General features: G+C 37.0%; 1 protein-coding gene across 5 annotated transcripts in view; it reads left to right on the top strand.

The window, feature by feature from the left end:
* Positions 1-15,949, top strand: part of Ankar (ankyrin and armadillo repeat containing) — a 71,120-nt gene that overhangs the window by 49,170 nt on the left and 6,001 nt on the right. For all 5 annotated transcript variants that reach the window (XM_031367393.1, XM_031367392.1, XM_031367391.1 and 2 more), the window contains exons 14-21: positions 3,525-3,766; positions 3,919-4,072; positions 4,159-4,320; positions 6,130-6,236; positions 9,549-9,671; positions 10,179-10,337; positions 11,166-11,283; positions 12,278-12,387. In XM_031367393.1, coding sequence (XP_031223253.1) covers positions 3,525-3,766; positions 3,919-4,072; positions 4,159-4,320; positions 6,130-6,236; positions 9,549-9,671; positions 10,179-10,337; positions 11,166-11,283; positions 12,278-12,387 — 1,175 coding nt within the window. The remainder of the gene's footprint in view (positions 1-3,524; positions 3,767-3,918; positions 4,073-4,158; positions 4,321-6,129; positions 6,237-9,548; positions 9,672-10,178; positions 10,338-11,165; positions 11,284-12,277; positions 12,388-15,949) is intronic.

Raw genomic sequence — 15,949 nt, forward strand, 5'->3', positions numbered from 1 at the left:
GAGTACTAGGTTCTGATGAAGCCAAGTAGTCTTGGTTTCTGTTGGTAGGATTCTTGCGTTTGCCATTCGCCATCTCTTGATTTTTGGTGTTAGATGTTCTTAGTGTCTCTGACTAGGGCTTGTCCTGTCCCTGGTGCCCTGCAAGTCCCCTGAGACTCATGGGGCCTGTGCCTCCCGGCTGGCTACTCCCGTCTTCGCAGCTTCAGTATTTTAACAACCAATTCTCTTTGCTATGAACCAGGTACTAAGTCATTGAGTATTAAGAAAATAGTCTCAGCAGCCTTATTTATAATAGTCAGAAACTGGAAACAACCCAGATGTCCCTCAACAGAGGAGTAGATACAGAAATTGTGGTATGTCCATACAATGCAGTACTATTCAGCTATTAAAAACAATGAATTTATGAAATTCTTAGGGAAATAGATGGATCTAGAGAATATCATCCTGAGTGAGGTAACCCAATCACAAAAGAACACACATATTATGCACTCTCTGCTAAGTGGTTATTAGCCCAGAAGTTTGAAATACAGGAAGAACAACCCATAAACTCAAGAAGAAGGAAGACCAAAAGGTGGACATTTCATTCCTTCTTAAAGGGGGAACAAAATACCCACAGAAGGAGTTGCAGAGACTAACTATGGAGTAGAGACTGAGGGAAGGACAAGCCAGCCTAATATAGCTATCTCCTGAGAGGCTCTGACAGTACCTGACTAATACAGATGTGGAGGCTCACAGCCATCCATTGAACTGAGTACAGGGTCCCCAATGAAAGAGTTAGGGAAAGGACCAAAGGAGCTGTAGGGTTTGCAGCCCTATAGGACGAACAACAATATGAACGAACTAGTACCCTCAGAGCTCCTAGGGACTCAACCACCAACCAAGGACTATACATGGTGGTACTGATTGTTCTGGCAGCATGTGTATAGTAGAGGATTGCAAAGTCAATCATCAATGGGAGGAGAGGCCCTTGGCCCTGTGAAGGTTCTGTGCCCCAGTGTAAGGGAATGCCAGGGCCAATAAGTTGGAGAGGGTGGGGTGGCAAGCATGGGGAGGGGGAAGGTAACAGGGGTTTGTTCTTGTTGTTTTTGTTTGTTTGTTTGTTTTTTGGAGGTGAAACTGGGAAAGGAAAAATCATATGACATATAAATAAAGAAAATATCTACCAAAAAAAACCTAAAAAAAAGTTGTTTGATATAAAACAACAACAATAACAAAGGAAATAGTCTCTAAGTGGGTTCATGATTTCTGTTTTACTTTTTTTTTGAGAAAGGAAGGTTGATTTGGCAAACTAATATTTTATAAAATTTTAAGATTGGTTCAGGGAAAATTGAAAATTTTTGCTCAGTTTTGGTGGCAAATGTTGATGAAGACATTATAATTATAATTATTACTATTATTATTATTGAGACAAGGTGTCATTGGGTAGACAAGTCTAGGTTAGATCTTACAGAGATCCAGCTGTCTCCCAAGTGCTGCGATTAAAGGTGTGTCTGGCTTATTTACACAATATTAAAGTACTGTTTTTTTTTTAATTAGAAGTAAGGCAATCATAGCAACTAAGCAGTACAGAAACTGGGGCATCTCAATTAATATCACTAATGAAAACAGCTGAACATCATTTAACACTATATGAACTGCCATTAAAGAACATACTGTCACTTTTAAAATGTCCTGCATGGTGGTGCATATCTTGAGTTACAAGAAACATTAAATAAACCTGAACTGAGGTTTAAAATAAGTGACTAATATACATTTCAAAAGCCCAAGTCAGCACAGGTAAAGACTAAAGCACGGTTGTAGATTAAAGAAAATATAGACATCATAAATGAAATGCATGCTCTCAATCTGAGAGAAAAGTGTTAAAGAGGACATTACAGGATAGCAGATACAATATGATTAAAGTATTGCATTTACTGATTGCTTTGTGTATCTATATGCTACACATATCCTCAAATGTGTGTGGATTCCTTGTGTGCATCATGCTCAACAGCAAAAGGATCCAGGAAGAGACAAAGGAAATCTCAGTTTAGCCTAACTTAGTCAGCCAGGTTGGATCAAACTTCAGGGGTCTGATGCCAGCCAGGTGGTTTCTTGCCATCCTATTTAAACAAAGAATAATTTGGAAAAAAGTTTCCTGGTGTAATACAAGCCCTTGTGCACAAGGAAGCATAACTACATCAAAATGTAACTCAAAGTACGTGTCATTTTTTCCCAAGAAGATGGGTTCTAGAGATGGGCTATATGTATTAGCTTCAAAGCCTAAGGAAGGATCTGACATGGGCTCAATCATACAAACAGTGTAGAGGGCATTTGGGCTATAAGGAAGGATCTGGCATGGTCTCAAGCATACAAACAGTATAGAGGGCATTTGGGCTATAAGCCTCCTTCAGTACTGGTTGTAGGAGCTTGACATGGCCTAACCCTATAGCTAATACAGATCACCAAGTTATTAATCGCCTCCATCCCCAACTTTTTGAAGGGAGAAATATGTTATATGTCCCTTCCATTAAAAGGACAATCCTGTGTGCTTAAAATTCCTGGCTTCCCTGATGATCTGTGGGTGTAAAAACCTGTGTGCTCCACCACAAATGGAAAAAACTAAATTGTAGCCTGGCACAGTGGTACACTCCTTCAATTCCAGCGTGAGGGAGCCAGAGCCAGGTGGATCTCTGTGAGTCTGAGGCCATTTTAGCCTGTGTAGTGAGTTTCAAGCTAGCTAGGGCTGAATAGCGCGCGCGTGCACACACACACACACACACACACACACACACACACACACACACAGATGGATAGAGGAAGCAAAATTAAGTTGCAGATAGATACATATCTAAAATCAATGTAACTGCTAAGTGCAGGTAAATTGCTAAGTGCAGGTAAAGTATTTAAGTTCACTCTTAAAATTTTCTATAAATTTTAAGAACAAAATAAATGAGATGCCATTTTTTGTCTAACAAGTTAGCAAGTTTCATGTATTTATTTTTAATGATAATATTTATCTTGAAGAAGACAAAGTCAAATTCATTTGCCTGAGCTCTGATTATGAAAGAATAACGTGTTACTGATCCTTATAGAAAACAATTTATTGAAATGTACTGAATTATCCCAGTAATTCTCGAGACTCTATGCTAAAGGAAAATGAACTGGTAAATATTTACATGTTAAGAAAAATTCTCCTGGAATTATTTAAAACAGTGAAAAGTTTGAAGCAACATTCATTTTCAATGTAATTTGACCATTGATGAAATATTTAGAAGGCGTTTGTGACATTTATGTTCATAAAAGAATGTAAAAAACAATTCACTTGTAGTACAATTACATTGAATATGTCTATAATTATCTAAATAGGCCAAGTATCTCTATAAGAAGTAGTGAACAAGACAACCTAACAGTTTATTATTTTTATTATTATTTATTATTTTTGTTTTCTAAATTTTTCTTTGATTTTGTAATACGTAGAAGCATGTAGGAATGTAGCATATTTACATTTTCAATGACTTGTTTCCTTATTCTTCACTCTTCTGAAGATGTGCTGAAGGCGGTGTCCTCAGCTACAATCGCTGAGGTTGGTCGTGACAATAAGGACGTGCAGGATGCTATAGCAATGGAGGGCGCTATCCCTCCCCTGGTAGATCTCTTTAAAGGGAAGCAGCTCAGTGTCCAAGTGAAAGGTGCAATGGCTGTGGAGTCACTGGCAAATTGCAATCCTTTTATCCAGAAGGCATTTCTGGAAAGAAAATTAACTAAGGACCTCCTAAAACTTCTAAAGGTAGGGATTTTATCATTGCCTCTCCAATCGTTTAGATGGTTTATTTTATTTTGAATTGTATTGAAGAATGCAAAGTCAAAATTCTGAATGCATATTCTGTAACATGTTCAGTACACATGCACTGAATGAATGCCATGTTTGTGTTTTAACAGGCCTTTCAAATAGATGTTAAGGAGCAAGGAGCCATAGCACTTTGGGCCTTGGCAGGACAAACATTGAAACAACAGAAGTATATGGCAGAGCAGATTGGATACAACTTCATAATAAACATGCTTTTGTCACCATCAGCTAAGATGCAGTATGTAGGTAAGTTGCTTTTTTTTTTTTTTTTGCATAATTGCTGATGTAGTAGACACCAAAGTGCATACCCACCTCTTACTTTTTGTTACCAGGAGGTGAAGCAGTCATAGCTCTAAGTAAGGACAGTAGGATGCATCAGAATCAAATATGTGAAGGTAACGGCATTGCACCACTGGTTCGCCTGCTGAGGATTAACAAGGTAGCAGAAGGCACACTTCTGAGCGTCATCAGAGCAGTGGGGTCCATTTGTATTGGTTTGTATACAATCTCAACTTCTTAAATACTATGAGAAAAGTAAGAGACTTGGGTAGAGAAGTAGTAATTGTTTCTTTATCACTATTCATGCTAGAAGAGATCTCAAAGATTTACAAATAGTTTAAATAAACTTGATCAATTAAAATGGTGACATTAAGAATTTCATATCTGTCTTGCTCTTTGAGTTCAGAGTAAAATAGAAAATGAAGACAATGAGAAATTGAATATTTTGAACTGAATATAATTCCATTTATTTTAAGATAAGTTTAAAATGTCAAGAGCCATAAATTTCTTAAGGTAAACATTCAATTATATTTTTTCAATTCTTGTTTATTTATAAAAATAATTCTTTGTTTATATAAAATGGCCTTTGTTGCAAAAGAACTGACATTTTAGGGATCACGAAAAAAGTTGCAGAACATTTAGTGATTGATCTATCAATAAAATTTGGGTTCTTTGCTGACGATAACAAGTTAAAGTAGAGTCTGTAGATGTCTTGCAAACAACAGAAGAGAAGATTTTTTTTTGTGCACGCTTGTTTCTCCATGTAATTGTATTTTCTTAAAAGTACCCAGATGTTGAAGTTAGTAGGTCCATTTTAATGCCTTGCTCATGAAAAATATCTGTAGAAGGTCATTAACTAGTATAAGAACTAAATAATCTAGAAAATAATATCTCTTTCATAGCTGGAATCCATGATATATATTCTTATAATAAAATTCTAGTAAATGGCTGTTAAAGAGATGGCTCAGTTGTTGAGTCAGTTTATTGCTCTTCCAGAGGACCTAGTTTGGTTTGTAGCATCCATACTATTAGCATCCTGCCTGTAATTCCAGCTGGCACATAAGCATACATATATATAGTCACACAAATTAAACAAATCTAGTAAATGGTAACATATATGTATATATATATGTGTATATATACACTACCTCTACCTAGCTTTCTTTCTTTCTTTCTTTCTTTCTTTCTTTCTTTCTTTCTTTCTTTCTTTCCTTCTTTTCTTTGCTTGATCATCCACCTAACAACTGTACTTATATGGGGGTGGTGAAGGAAATAAGAGGAGAAAAAAATAAAATGGCTATTGCTCATTCTACTCTCCCTAGTTAATTTAAACTTTCCAAATAATAATATGTGGTTGGTTCTTTTTCAATGTTTAAAGAAGCCTAAACTTAAGCCTAAATACTTAAATATGCTTGCTATATTTATATAGTGTACAAATAAATATATTTATACTATATTTAAGTATAAAAAACTACAATATTTGTAATGGCATTCCTTGGCCAAACAAAATTATAATTTTATGCATATTCACAAAGATTAGATTAACTTTTCTCCTGATATAAGATTGCAACTTAAAGTATAGAATGTTATAAAGACATTATGTTTATCTTATTACTATATGCAATTTAAGAAAACTAGAAAATTTAACTTAGTGATTGGTCATTTTTTTGATTAAGAAACTTTTAATAGGAAATAATAACTATAAACTTGACTATCAGGATATTGTACTTTTAAACAATGCAGACTGTTATTCTTTGGCAATGTAGCAATTTTCAACCTTATGTGCTGTGTCTCTATTATAAAACCATTTGTAATTCTAATAATGAATTTTCCATGCTTATTCATTCTGCCCTTTAAAGAATTAAAGCAGAAGTATTGAAATAGTGTCAATATACCATGTTCTTAAAATTTGCTAGCCATATTACCTTAAGATAGTTTGTCAACCAAAATCAAGCTAAGTTTGATGCTACAATTTACAATATGAAACAAAACCATGACCTCATTGACCTATGAGAGTCTTACAGGTGTGGCCCATACGAGCAATCCCATGAGTCAACAATTTGTTGTAGAGGAGAATGCCTTTCCAGTGCTTATTCAGCTACTAAGAAATCATCCTTCAGCTAACATTAAGGTATATATTAAGGTTTTAAATGTTTCTGACACAGTAAATGCAATATATACAACACCTTTACAAATAATTTGTATCTTAAATTATGCAAGTTTACAAGAATAACAACTTAACTTTTAAAACAAAAATCTAAAATTTTTAAGGAGAAAAGTTTAGTGTAGTAAATCCTTTTTTCAAATATGACATGAAAGTCTTACACACTTATTCGTTAGCTACTTCTCTTTAGCCATTTACTGTGTATTCACAGAATAGCTTCCTTTTTCCTCAGTTAGTGCATTGCATGGCACTGTTTCTCAGCACAGTATGGGCTGATTATTAGCCAGTGTGCTAAAGGCTGGATTATAACAAATTACTATATGGTCTTTGAGAGTTAGTCACTCTTCCATCCATTCCCTTAATAAGCCAGCATCAATTCAAACCCTTTACCAAAGCCATAGACATTCAGGAATTTTTAGGTGGCCTAGAGGGAAATTATAACAACAAAAAATACAATGCATTTTCTTCTCATATTTGCCAGGAGCTCTATTAGTGATGAGGAAATATATATATAGAATAATGTGAGAATGAATAGAAATATTGCCTTTTATAGTTATATTGCAAAAGACATATCATATAGGGTCTTTCAAGATATGAGAAATAGAAAAATACAGATTAACATATTAATGAATAGTAATATTTCCTTTTATAGACACATTATAAGAAAAGATATTGTAAGACACTTGCCCCCCCTTTCAGGATACAAAAGGGATGATTTAATTGCAATAGTTCAGTGGAAAATAAAGGTAAGTATAAGCTATATAGACCTTTAAAGTATATTTCATAAGACTATGGAAAACTTCCATTTTATCCATTTTTTCAAAAATTTCTAAACTTGTTAAACTATAATCTAGATACATTCAGTCACTTTCCTGAAAATTAGACTCTACAGTGGACAGCACATTTCACAATAGTTATGCTTTTCTCTTCCTCCCTCCCTCCCTCCCTCCTTCCTTCCTTCCTTCCTTCCTTCCTTCCTTCCTTTCTCTTTCTTCTTTTCTTTCTCTTCCTTTCTTTCCCTTCTTTCCTTCTTCCTTCTCTTTCTGTTCTTCCTACCTTCCTTCCTTCCTTTCTTTCTTTCTCTCTCTTTCTTTCTTCCTTTTCTTTCCTTCCTTCCTTCCTTCCTTCCTGTCTTTCTTTTTCTTTCTTTTTTCTTTCTTCTGTTCTCTCTCTCTCTCTCTCTCTCTCTCTCTCTTTCTTTCTTTTCCTTTTCTTTTTTCTTTTCCCATACCCCCACTCCACCACACCTCTGCATTCCCTGGAGCCTCAAGTCTGTTGAGGGTTAGGTGCATCTTCTTTCACTGAGTCCTCAACTGGCAGTCCTCTGCTGTACATGTGTTGGGGGCCTCATATCAGTTGGTGTATGCTACCTGGTTGGTGTCTCAGTGTCTGAGAGATCTTGGGGGGTCCAGATTAGTTGAGACTGCTGGTCTTCCTATAAAGGCCGCCCTCCTCCTCAGCTTCTTTCAGCTTTTCTCTAATTCGACCATAGGCGTTACCAGCTTCTGTCCAGTGGTTGGGTGAAAATATCTGCATCTGACTCTTTCTGCTGCTTGTTGGGCCTTTTGAAGGGCAGTTCCTGTTTGTAAGCACAGAGTAGTATTAGCAATAGTGTCAGGCTGTGGGGCCTTCCCTTGACCTGGATTCCAATTTGGGCTGTCCACTGTATCTTCTTTCCCTCAGTCTCTTCTCCTTTTTGTCCCTGCAGTTCTTATGGACAGGAACAATTCTGGGTCAGTTTTTGACTGTGGGATAGCAACCCCATCCCTCACTTGATGCCCTGTCTTTCTACTGGAGGTGGACTCTACACACTGTAGGACATTTTATCTAAGGTCCCTCCCTTTGAGTCCTGAGAGTCTCTCACCTCTCAGATCTCTGGTACATTCTAGATCTCTGGTCCTCCCACCTTCTACCTCCTGAGGTTGCCTGTTTCCATTCATTATGCTGGCCCTCAGGACTTCAGTCCTGTCCCCCACAATGCCTGATCATGTTTCCCTCTTCCCTTCCCTGTCCCCTTTCCTACCCAGGTTCCTCCCTCCCTTCCCCTATCTTGTGATTACTTTCTTCTCCCTCCCAAGTGGCATTGAGGCATCCTTACATGGGCCCTTCAGCTTGTTAATCTTCTTGAGTTCTGTGGGTTGTATCCTAAGTATTCTGTCCTTTTTTTTTTTTTTTTTTTTTTTTTTTTTTTTTTTGGCTAAAATCCACTTATTAGTGAATATATACCATGCATGTCCTTTTGGGTCTGAGTTACCTCACTCAGGATAGTATTTTTCTAGTTTCATCCATTTGAAAAACTCGTGATGTCCTCATAATTAATAGCTGAGTAGTATTCTGTTGTGTAAATGAACCACATTTTCTGTAGCCATTCTTCTATTGTGGAACATCTGGGATTTTCTACCTTCTGGCTATCACAAATAAGGCCACTATGAACATAGTGGAACATGTGCCCCTGTGGCATGGTGGGGCATCTTTTGGGGATATGCCCAAGAGTGGTATAGCTGGGTCTTCAGGTAGATCTATTCCAGTTTTCTGAGGAACCTCCAGACTGATTTCCAGAGTGGTTGTACTAGCTTGCAATCCCACCAGCAGTGGAGGGGTGTTCCTCTTTCTCCACACCCTCACCAACATGTGCTGTCACCTGAGTTTTGATCTTAGCTGTTCTGATTGATGTACGGTGGAACCTCAAGAAAGGCATAATATAGCCCTTTCAAAAGCTGCCTGTTACATCCAGCAATGAACATGGTTCAGATTCCTAACAGAAGATAGCTAAATTAAACAACTCTAAAAACTTGAAGAAAACAACTCTGCCTTGATGCTACTTTTATAAAACTTTGCTTAAATTCTTAGGTGGTCCCTTACACATCGACAGCCCCATGGTCATCAGCAACCTAAAGCAGCTTTTAAACCCATGCCAGCAAACACTTAAAAATTATGTTTAGAAGTGGAAGGGATTCGACTTCCTATGTAGGATCAGGATTGCATCTCTGTACATGCCCTGGGAACCCCACCCCAACCCCTGGCATCCTCAGAAGGAAACCTGTGGTTATCTCTGGACACAGAGGAGATGGATATTTCTGGCCATTAAAATTTATGAGGAACAGTCCTGCAGAAGCTGTGTTAGTCTTTAAAGAGTAGTCAGAGAACTATACTCAATGACCATGCTTTAAAACACTTTGTAACCATATATCCATTATCTAGTATGTATATTTACATAGTGAAATATAGTCTTTGGTGATCTGTGAAAGGAAGATAATTTCTGAAAAACCACATCTTTAGGTTGAAGTGGCATTTTCATTGGCATGCATCGTCCTAGGGAATGATTTGCTACAGAAAGAATTACAAGAAAATGAGGGATTTGAGTATTCTGATGTCCTTTATCTTCTTCACTCCAAAGATAAGGTAGGCCCTTCACAGAACCTCGTGTGCTCACACAGGGGGATGGCTCTAAGAAGACAGTATTACTTGTAACCGAGCACTTTTCGTGGCAGCACGCAAGTGTATTATTTAAGAGAATATACAAAATGTCTCTTTGTAGGTCATGATTGTGTACTGGTACGATAATCAAATTTTCCAAGGAAGATATGCAGCAATTTTATGCTTGGTGATAAACCCCCAATCTGTCATTAATTGAGCATTTAACTTAATGTTATGCCTTTCCATTCCCAGCCATCCCCTTCTTATCCAACACTATCGTGAGGCTTCTGAGAAGCTCTATGATAAAGAGAGCTTTTTCTAAGACAGTTAACATTAGGCAATTATGTTTCTTTAAAAATTTCCCCTAACAATGTCACATTTCTCTTCCTGTTAAGAATACAATGCATGTTTAATAGTAACTCAAGAGCCAGTGAGTTACTATTCAACATGTGATGAAGCAAATAAAACTCATTGGTGTTTTTTCTTTTCTAGGAAATCTCCTTGAGAGCAGGTTATGCAATATCCCTTTTTGCCTTCAATAATCGTTTTCAACAGTACTTAATATTGGAAACTGGAATGATAACCTTATCTATTTTTGAGCCTTTTCTTCAATCCAAAGTTGAAACAGAGAGGGCAATGGCAGCATTTCAGGTACATGAATCAATTCCAACATTTCATATTGGCAAGTATGTTGTAGTGAACACTTCTTCACTGGGGATCTAGAAAAATGTTTATTAATTTATAAAATTTGGTACTTTGTGCATTAGCCCCTCTACCTCATGAAAAGTCCATTATTATGATTTCTTTCTTTTCTTTTCTTTTTTTGTGTTTTTTTTTTTTTTTTTTTTTTTTTTTTGAGACAAGGTTTCTCTGTGTAGCGCTGGCTGTATGAAACTCACTCAGTAGACCAGGCTGGCCTCAAACTTAGCAATCTGCCTGCCTCTGCCTCCCAAGTGCTGGGATTAAAGGCATGCACCACCACTGCCCAACTAGGATTTCTTTATATGGAATTTTTTTTAGGTTACATTTGATGTCTGTAACAACCCTGTGATGCCAGCAGGCAAGTGTCTTAATCACATCAAGAACTATGTAGAGAAACACGGCTGCATTGAAAACAAGTCTAATTGCAGACTCTGAGTTGCTTGCATGGCTTCTTGCACCCTGAACAGTATTTAGGGTCCTTGGTGTCTTATGCTTTTCTTCAGAGCTTTTCTAACCTAAGCCTCACTAAGTACTTCTCTTGTAATTCAAGGACAACTGTTGCAAGGACTGTAGAAAGAATGATATGGCCTGTCATAGTCATTGTTGTGACCGTTTGGGGGAGGGAATGTAATGTAACCTGTGCTTGCTACCTCTCCATCTCCTCTAGTAGAGTCCACCAAATGTTCCCATGACTCACTAAAAATTCCCCCAAATCATAAATGATTAAGAAAATCTGAGTAGCACATGTTCACCACTTCTATGTTCTTTCTCTCTTAGATTGTCGTATTGGCTAAAGTCATTATAGACATGGACCATATTACTTTGTCTGCAAGAGGTGTTACTATTTTAGCTAACAGTCTGTATTCAGCTAAAACTCCTACTATTGTCTTGACAGGTAAGAAATATCTAAAAATACAAGCAAACAATAAGTCAAACAAAAAAAAAACCCAATAAAATCTAATGACATAGTCTAAGACTATAAAATATTTTAGATTAGAATCTCGACAATACTAAAATATGTCTGATTCCCTGTCTCATAGTTTCAAATTATGCTACCTGTAAATACTGAACATCCATATCTGCATGGATCAATGGGCATCCATTCTGCTCACTGAACAATATCTCTCAACATGGCCTTTCTGCTTTTCTAATTATTATTTTGAACTTTTAATGATGTTTAGACTATAAAGTAAGAATTCTATTATGCACTGACCATTGTGTCTCAAGAAATAGATATGGTGCACAGATATGGCTCAAGAAAAACACTTATATACTTAAAATAAATAAAAACAATCTTTTTTATTAAAGATTTATTTATTTTATGTATATGAGTACACACTGTAGATGTACAGATAGTTGTGAGCCTTCATCTGGTTGTTGGGAATTGACTTTTAGGACCTCTGCTTGCTCCGGTTGGCCTGCTTGATTTATTTATTATTATAAGTACACTGTAGCTGTCTTCAGACGCATCAGAAGGGGACGCCAGATCTCATTACGGATGGTTGTGAGCCACCATGTGGTTGCTGGGATTTGAACCTGCGGCTGGTGCTCTTACCCACTGAGCCATCTCACCAGCCCAAATAAAAACAATCTTAATAACCAAAAAAAGAGTAAATATATTTTGAAGCATTAGAAGACAGAAAGCTTCCAACATTAAAATTTTCTCATTCTTACATAAATAAACCTGTGTAAATCTTAGTACATTCACATGGAAAAGCGATCAGCTACAGGGAACGGTTGTCCAATGTTTACATGTCCACTTTTTCTTACTTCTTCATTTTGGTTTTGGAGCTTCAATCTCTTACAATGAAATGCACATGTGAACAAAAAGCAATCTATCAGTTATCAGTTTTAGATAATATCAGAGCTTTTCTTTATTTTAATTCTAGGTAATTTAATAGCTAGCCTGGCTCACTCTAGAGCTGGGATTCCAGAGGCCTTTCTCACACTGGGAACCATCCAGCGGCTCTGCTACCACCTGTACTCAGGAAGAGAAGAGGTAAAAAGAAAAGGGTATTTGTAAAACGGAATGTGTTGCCAACAGTAACCCGTGCTTCTCCCACACAAGGGGACACTTTTTCTTGGGATATTATGTAATTCATAATACCTAAACAATAGTATTAGTCATATCTGACATCTACAATTCTGATTCTAACTCCAACATTTAAACAGAATTTTACAAATGTAGTATACAAAAACTATAATTAAACTTAAAAAACTGCGAGGCTGGAGAGATGGTTCAAGAGCATTCACTGCTGTAACAGAGGACTCCAATTTGGCCCCCAGCAATTATATCAGATGGGTCACAACTGCTTGTAACTCTAGTTCCAGGGGATCCAATGCCTTTTTCTGGTCTCCATGGGAATGGGCAGACACACACATACAATCTTCTTTTTTATCTATTTTTTCTTTTTTTTAAGTTTTATTGCATTATGAGAAAAGTTACATGATTTCAATTTATCTGAATTTGTTAACATTCAAAAACATACTTTAAGTAAATAGAATTAAATCACATTTGTGTTTCCCTTTTGTACCCAAACTCCTCCAAGAGACCCACCCTTCAAAACGTACAATATCTTTTTTGTCATATTCTTTAAAATTTATAAAATACTATAACTAAAAATGAGTATTATAAAAGTTGTTTCATATAAAACAAAAATCAATTAAACAGTCTTATGCAGATGCTTGTCTAGAGCAATACTGAAAATACATACATTTTTCTCAATATAAATTTTAAATTACTCCAAACATATTAACTGTATATTTCAAAATAATACATCATCACTACTAGTATTTTCTTAAATGAACATTAATATATAAAGTCTTTTTTTTTTGTTTTGTATTTAGTAGATCTTAAAATCTTGCCTCTTACTGTGGTACAAGCCCAAAATAAGAACAATTTTTAGACGTTGGATTTCATTGTAATAAGACCGTACTTCAATGACCCTCATATCACCAAAGGTCGTAGCTAAGCTGAGAGTTGACAGTTCTGCTGCTCCAAGGAATGAATTGTGGGCACAATTTTTGGATACAGACTTCCTGCTATGGTCAAAACTATTTGACTTGAGTGAATGACTTTATTCTCAGCCCACAGAGAACAGGTTACATTCATTTAAGGAGTGGTGTGTGTATTAAGATGGTTAATCCATGAAGTCATTCATCAACTGTTTCAATGAACAATGGTTCTGCTTGGAGGGTGGCACAGACATTAGGTGAGGGTAGAATCTGGTTCATTGGCTGTGATAATTTGGAAAAGCATTCATCTCAGAGAAAGAGTAATGTATAAAGTCCTCTTCTTCAAACTTGATACAAGAGTTACAAACGTCAAGCAAAGCATTCAGTCTCACTCTTTTATTGTTCTCTTACAAGCCCCCTCCCAATTTAATTGTCCACGTTTCTTTTGGCTGTATAAATACTTTTGAAATATGTAAGCTGTTCTGAAAACCATAGTATAGTGTAAAAAAATGAAATAAACAATACTACTAATAGAGAGGCTGAGATAGGAGAAGCAAGATTTCAAGACCATTATGTTGTACACAGCAAGACACTGTTGTGAACAAACAAGCTGAAAGTGTATATGGATTGTACAATATTGGACCCATTTCTCCAATTACCAAATTAGAGACACCATTGGATGACAATCAACAAATTTCTAATTCCTCATATTTTTAGATTTCAACTACTTAGGATAAGTTGGTAATAGTAATTTTCATATTGAGATATTAAAAAAAGTAATTGTTACTTCCTGTTGTTTTTGTTGTATGAAGTGGAATTAGGTTTGCCTGGATTTGTTGAAAGATTACTTTCTTGCTTCTTCTAGGGTGTAGTTTTGCTCCTTATGTTGATGTTTTCCATCTATTATCCTTTGTAGGGCTGGATTTGTGGAAAGATATTGTGTAAATTTTGTTTTGTCATGGAATATCTTGTTTTCTCCAGCTATGGTAATTGAGAGTTTTGCTAGGTATAGTAGCCTGGGCTGGCATTTGTGTTCATGTAGGGTCTGTATGACATCTGTCCAGGATCTTTTAGCTTTCATAGTCTCTGGTGAGAAGTCTGGTGTAATTCTGATAGGCCTGCCTTTATATGTTACTTGATCTTTTTCCCTTACTGCTTTTAAAATTCTTTGTTTAGTGCATTTGATGTTTTTATTATTATGTTACAGGAGGAATTTCTTTTCTGGTCCAGTCTATTTGGAGTTCTGTAGGCTTCTTTTATGTTCATGGGCATCTCTTTCTTTAGGTTATGGAAGTTTTCTTCTATAATTTTGTTGAAGATATTTGCTGGCCCATTACATTGGGAGTCTTCACTCTCTTCTATGCCTATCTATTATCCTTAGGTTTGGTCTTCTCATTGCATCCTGGATTTCCTGCATGGTCTGGGTTAGGAGTTTTTTGCTTTTTGCATTTTCTTTGACTGTCATGTCAATGTTTTCTATGGTGTCTTCTGCCCCTGAGATTCTCTCTTCTATTTCTTATATTCTGTTGGTGATGCTTGCATCTATGACTCCTGATTTCTTTCCTAGGTTTTCTATCTACAGGGTTGTCTCTCTTTCTGACTTCTTTATTGTTTCTCTTTCAATTTTTAGATTCTGGATGGTTTTGCTCATTTCCTTCATCTGTTTGTGTTTTCCTGTAGTTCTTTACGGGATTTTTGTGTTTCCTCTTGAAGGGCCTCTAGCTGTTTACTTGTGTTCTCCTGTATTTCTTTGAGGGTGCTATTTATGTCTTACTTAGAGTCCTGTATCATCATCATGAGAAGTGATTTTTATATCTGAATCTTCCTTTTCTGGTGTGATGGTGTGTCCAGGACTTGCTATGGTGGGAGTATTGGGTTCTGATGATGCCAAGTAACCTTGGTTTGTGTTGCTTATATTCTTATGCTTGCCCTGCACCATCTGGTTATCTCTAGTGCTACCTGTCCTTGCTAAATCTGACTGGAGCCTGTCCTTCCTGTGATCCTGGTTGTGTCAGAACTCCCCAGAGTCAAGCTGTCTCTGTGATCCTGTGATTCTGGGACCTATGATCCTGGGCTTGTTAGAGCACCTGGGAGTGGAGCTTCCTCTGGGTGTTGTGGGACTGGCTGCAGAGCTTGCGCCCAAGGTCTGCTCAGGGCACCACCCCAGATAGACGTGAGGGAACCTGAGCCACTGGGCTGGTGGACTTCCTGTGTGCCTGGTCTGGCTGGTCCCAGTTACTCCCAGTGCTGGGACAGATGTTGTGTCCTCCTCACCTCTGATCCTGGGTGTGTTAGAACACCTGGGAGTGGAGCTTCCTCTGGGTGTTGTGGGACTGGCTGTGGAGCTTGCATCCAAGGTCTGCCCACAATCTTTTAAAAACTTAAAGGTCAGCATGGAAAAGAAAAATTGAGGATTAACATTGGTGGGAAAATCTCTGGGCAAAGCTGTATACATATATACCTTTACACATGCTTTATGATCAATCGCCTCACAGAGAAAAGCAGTGTAAGTTTAAAAAGAAGATACTCTAATGTCACCCTTATTAAAATATTTTTAAGAATGTTTGGGTCCCCAGTGAAGGAGTTAGAGAAAGGACCAATGGAGC

Source organism: Mastomys coucha, unplaced genomic scaffold, assembly GCF_008632895.1.
Source record: "Mastomys coucha isolate ucsf_1 unplaced genomic scaffold, UCSF_Mcou_1 pScaffold14, whole genome shotgun sequence".
Taxonomy (NCBI): domain Eukaryota; kingdom Metazoa; phylum Chordata; class Mammalia; order Rodentia; family Muridae; genus Mastomys; species Mastomys coucha.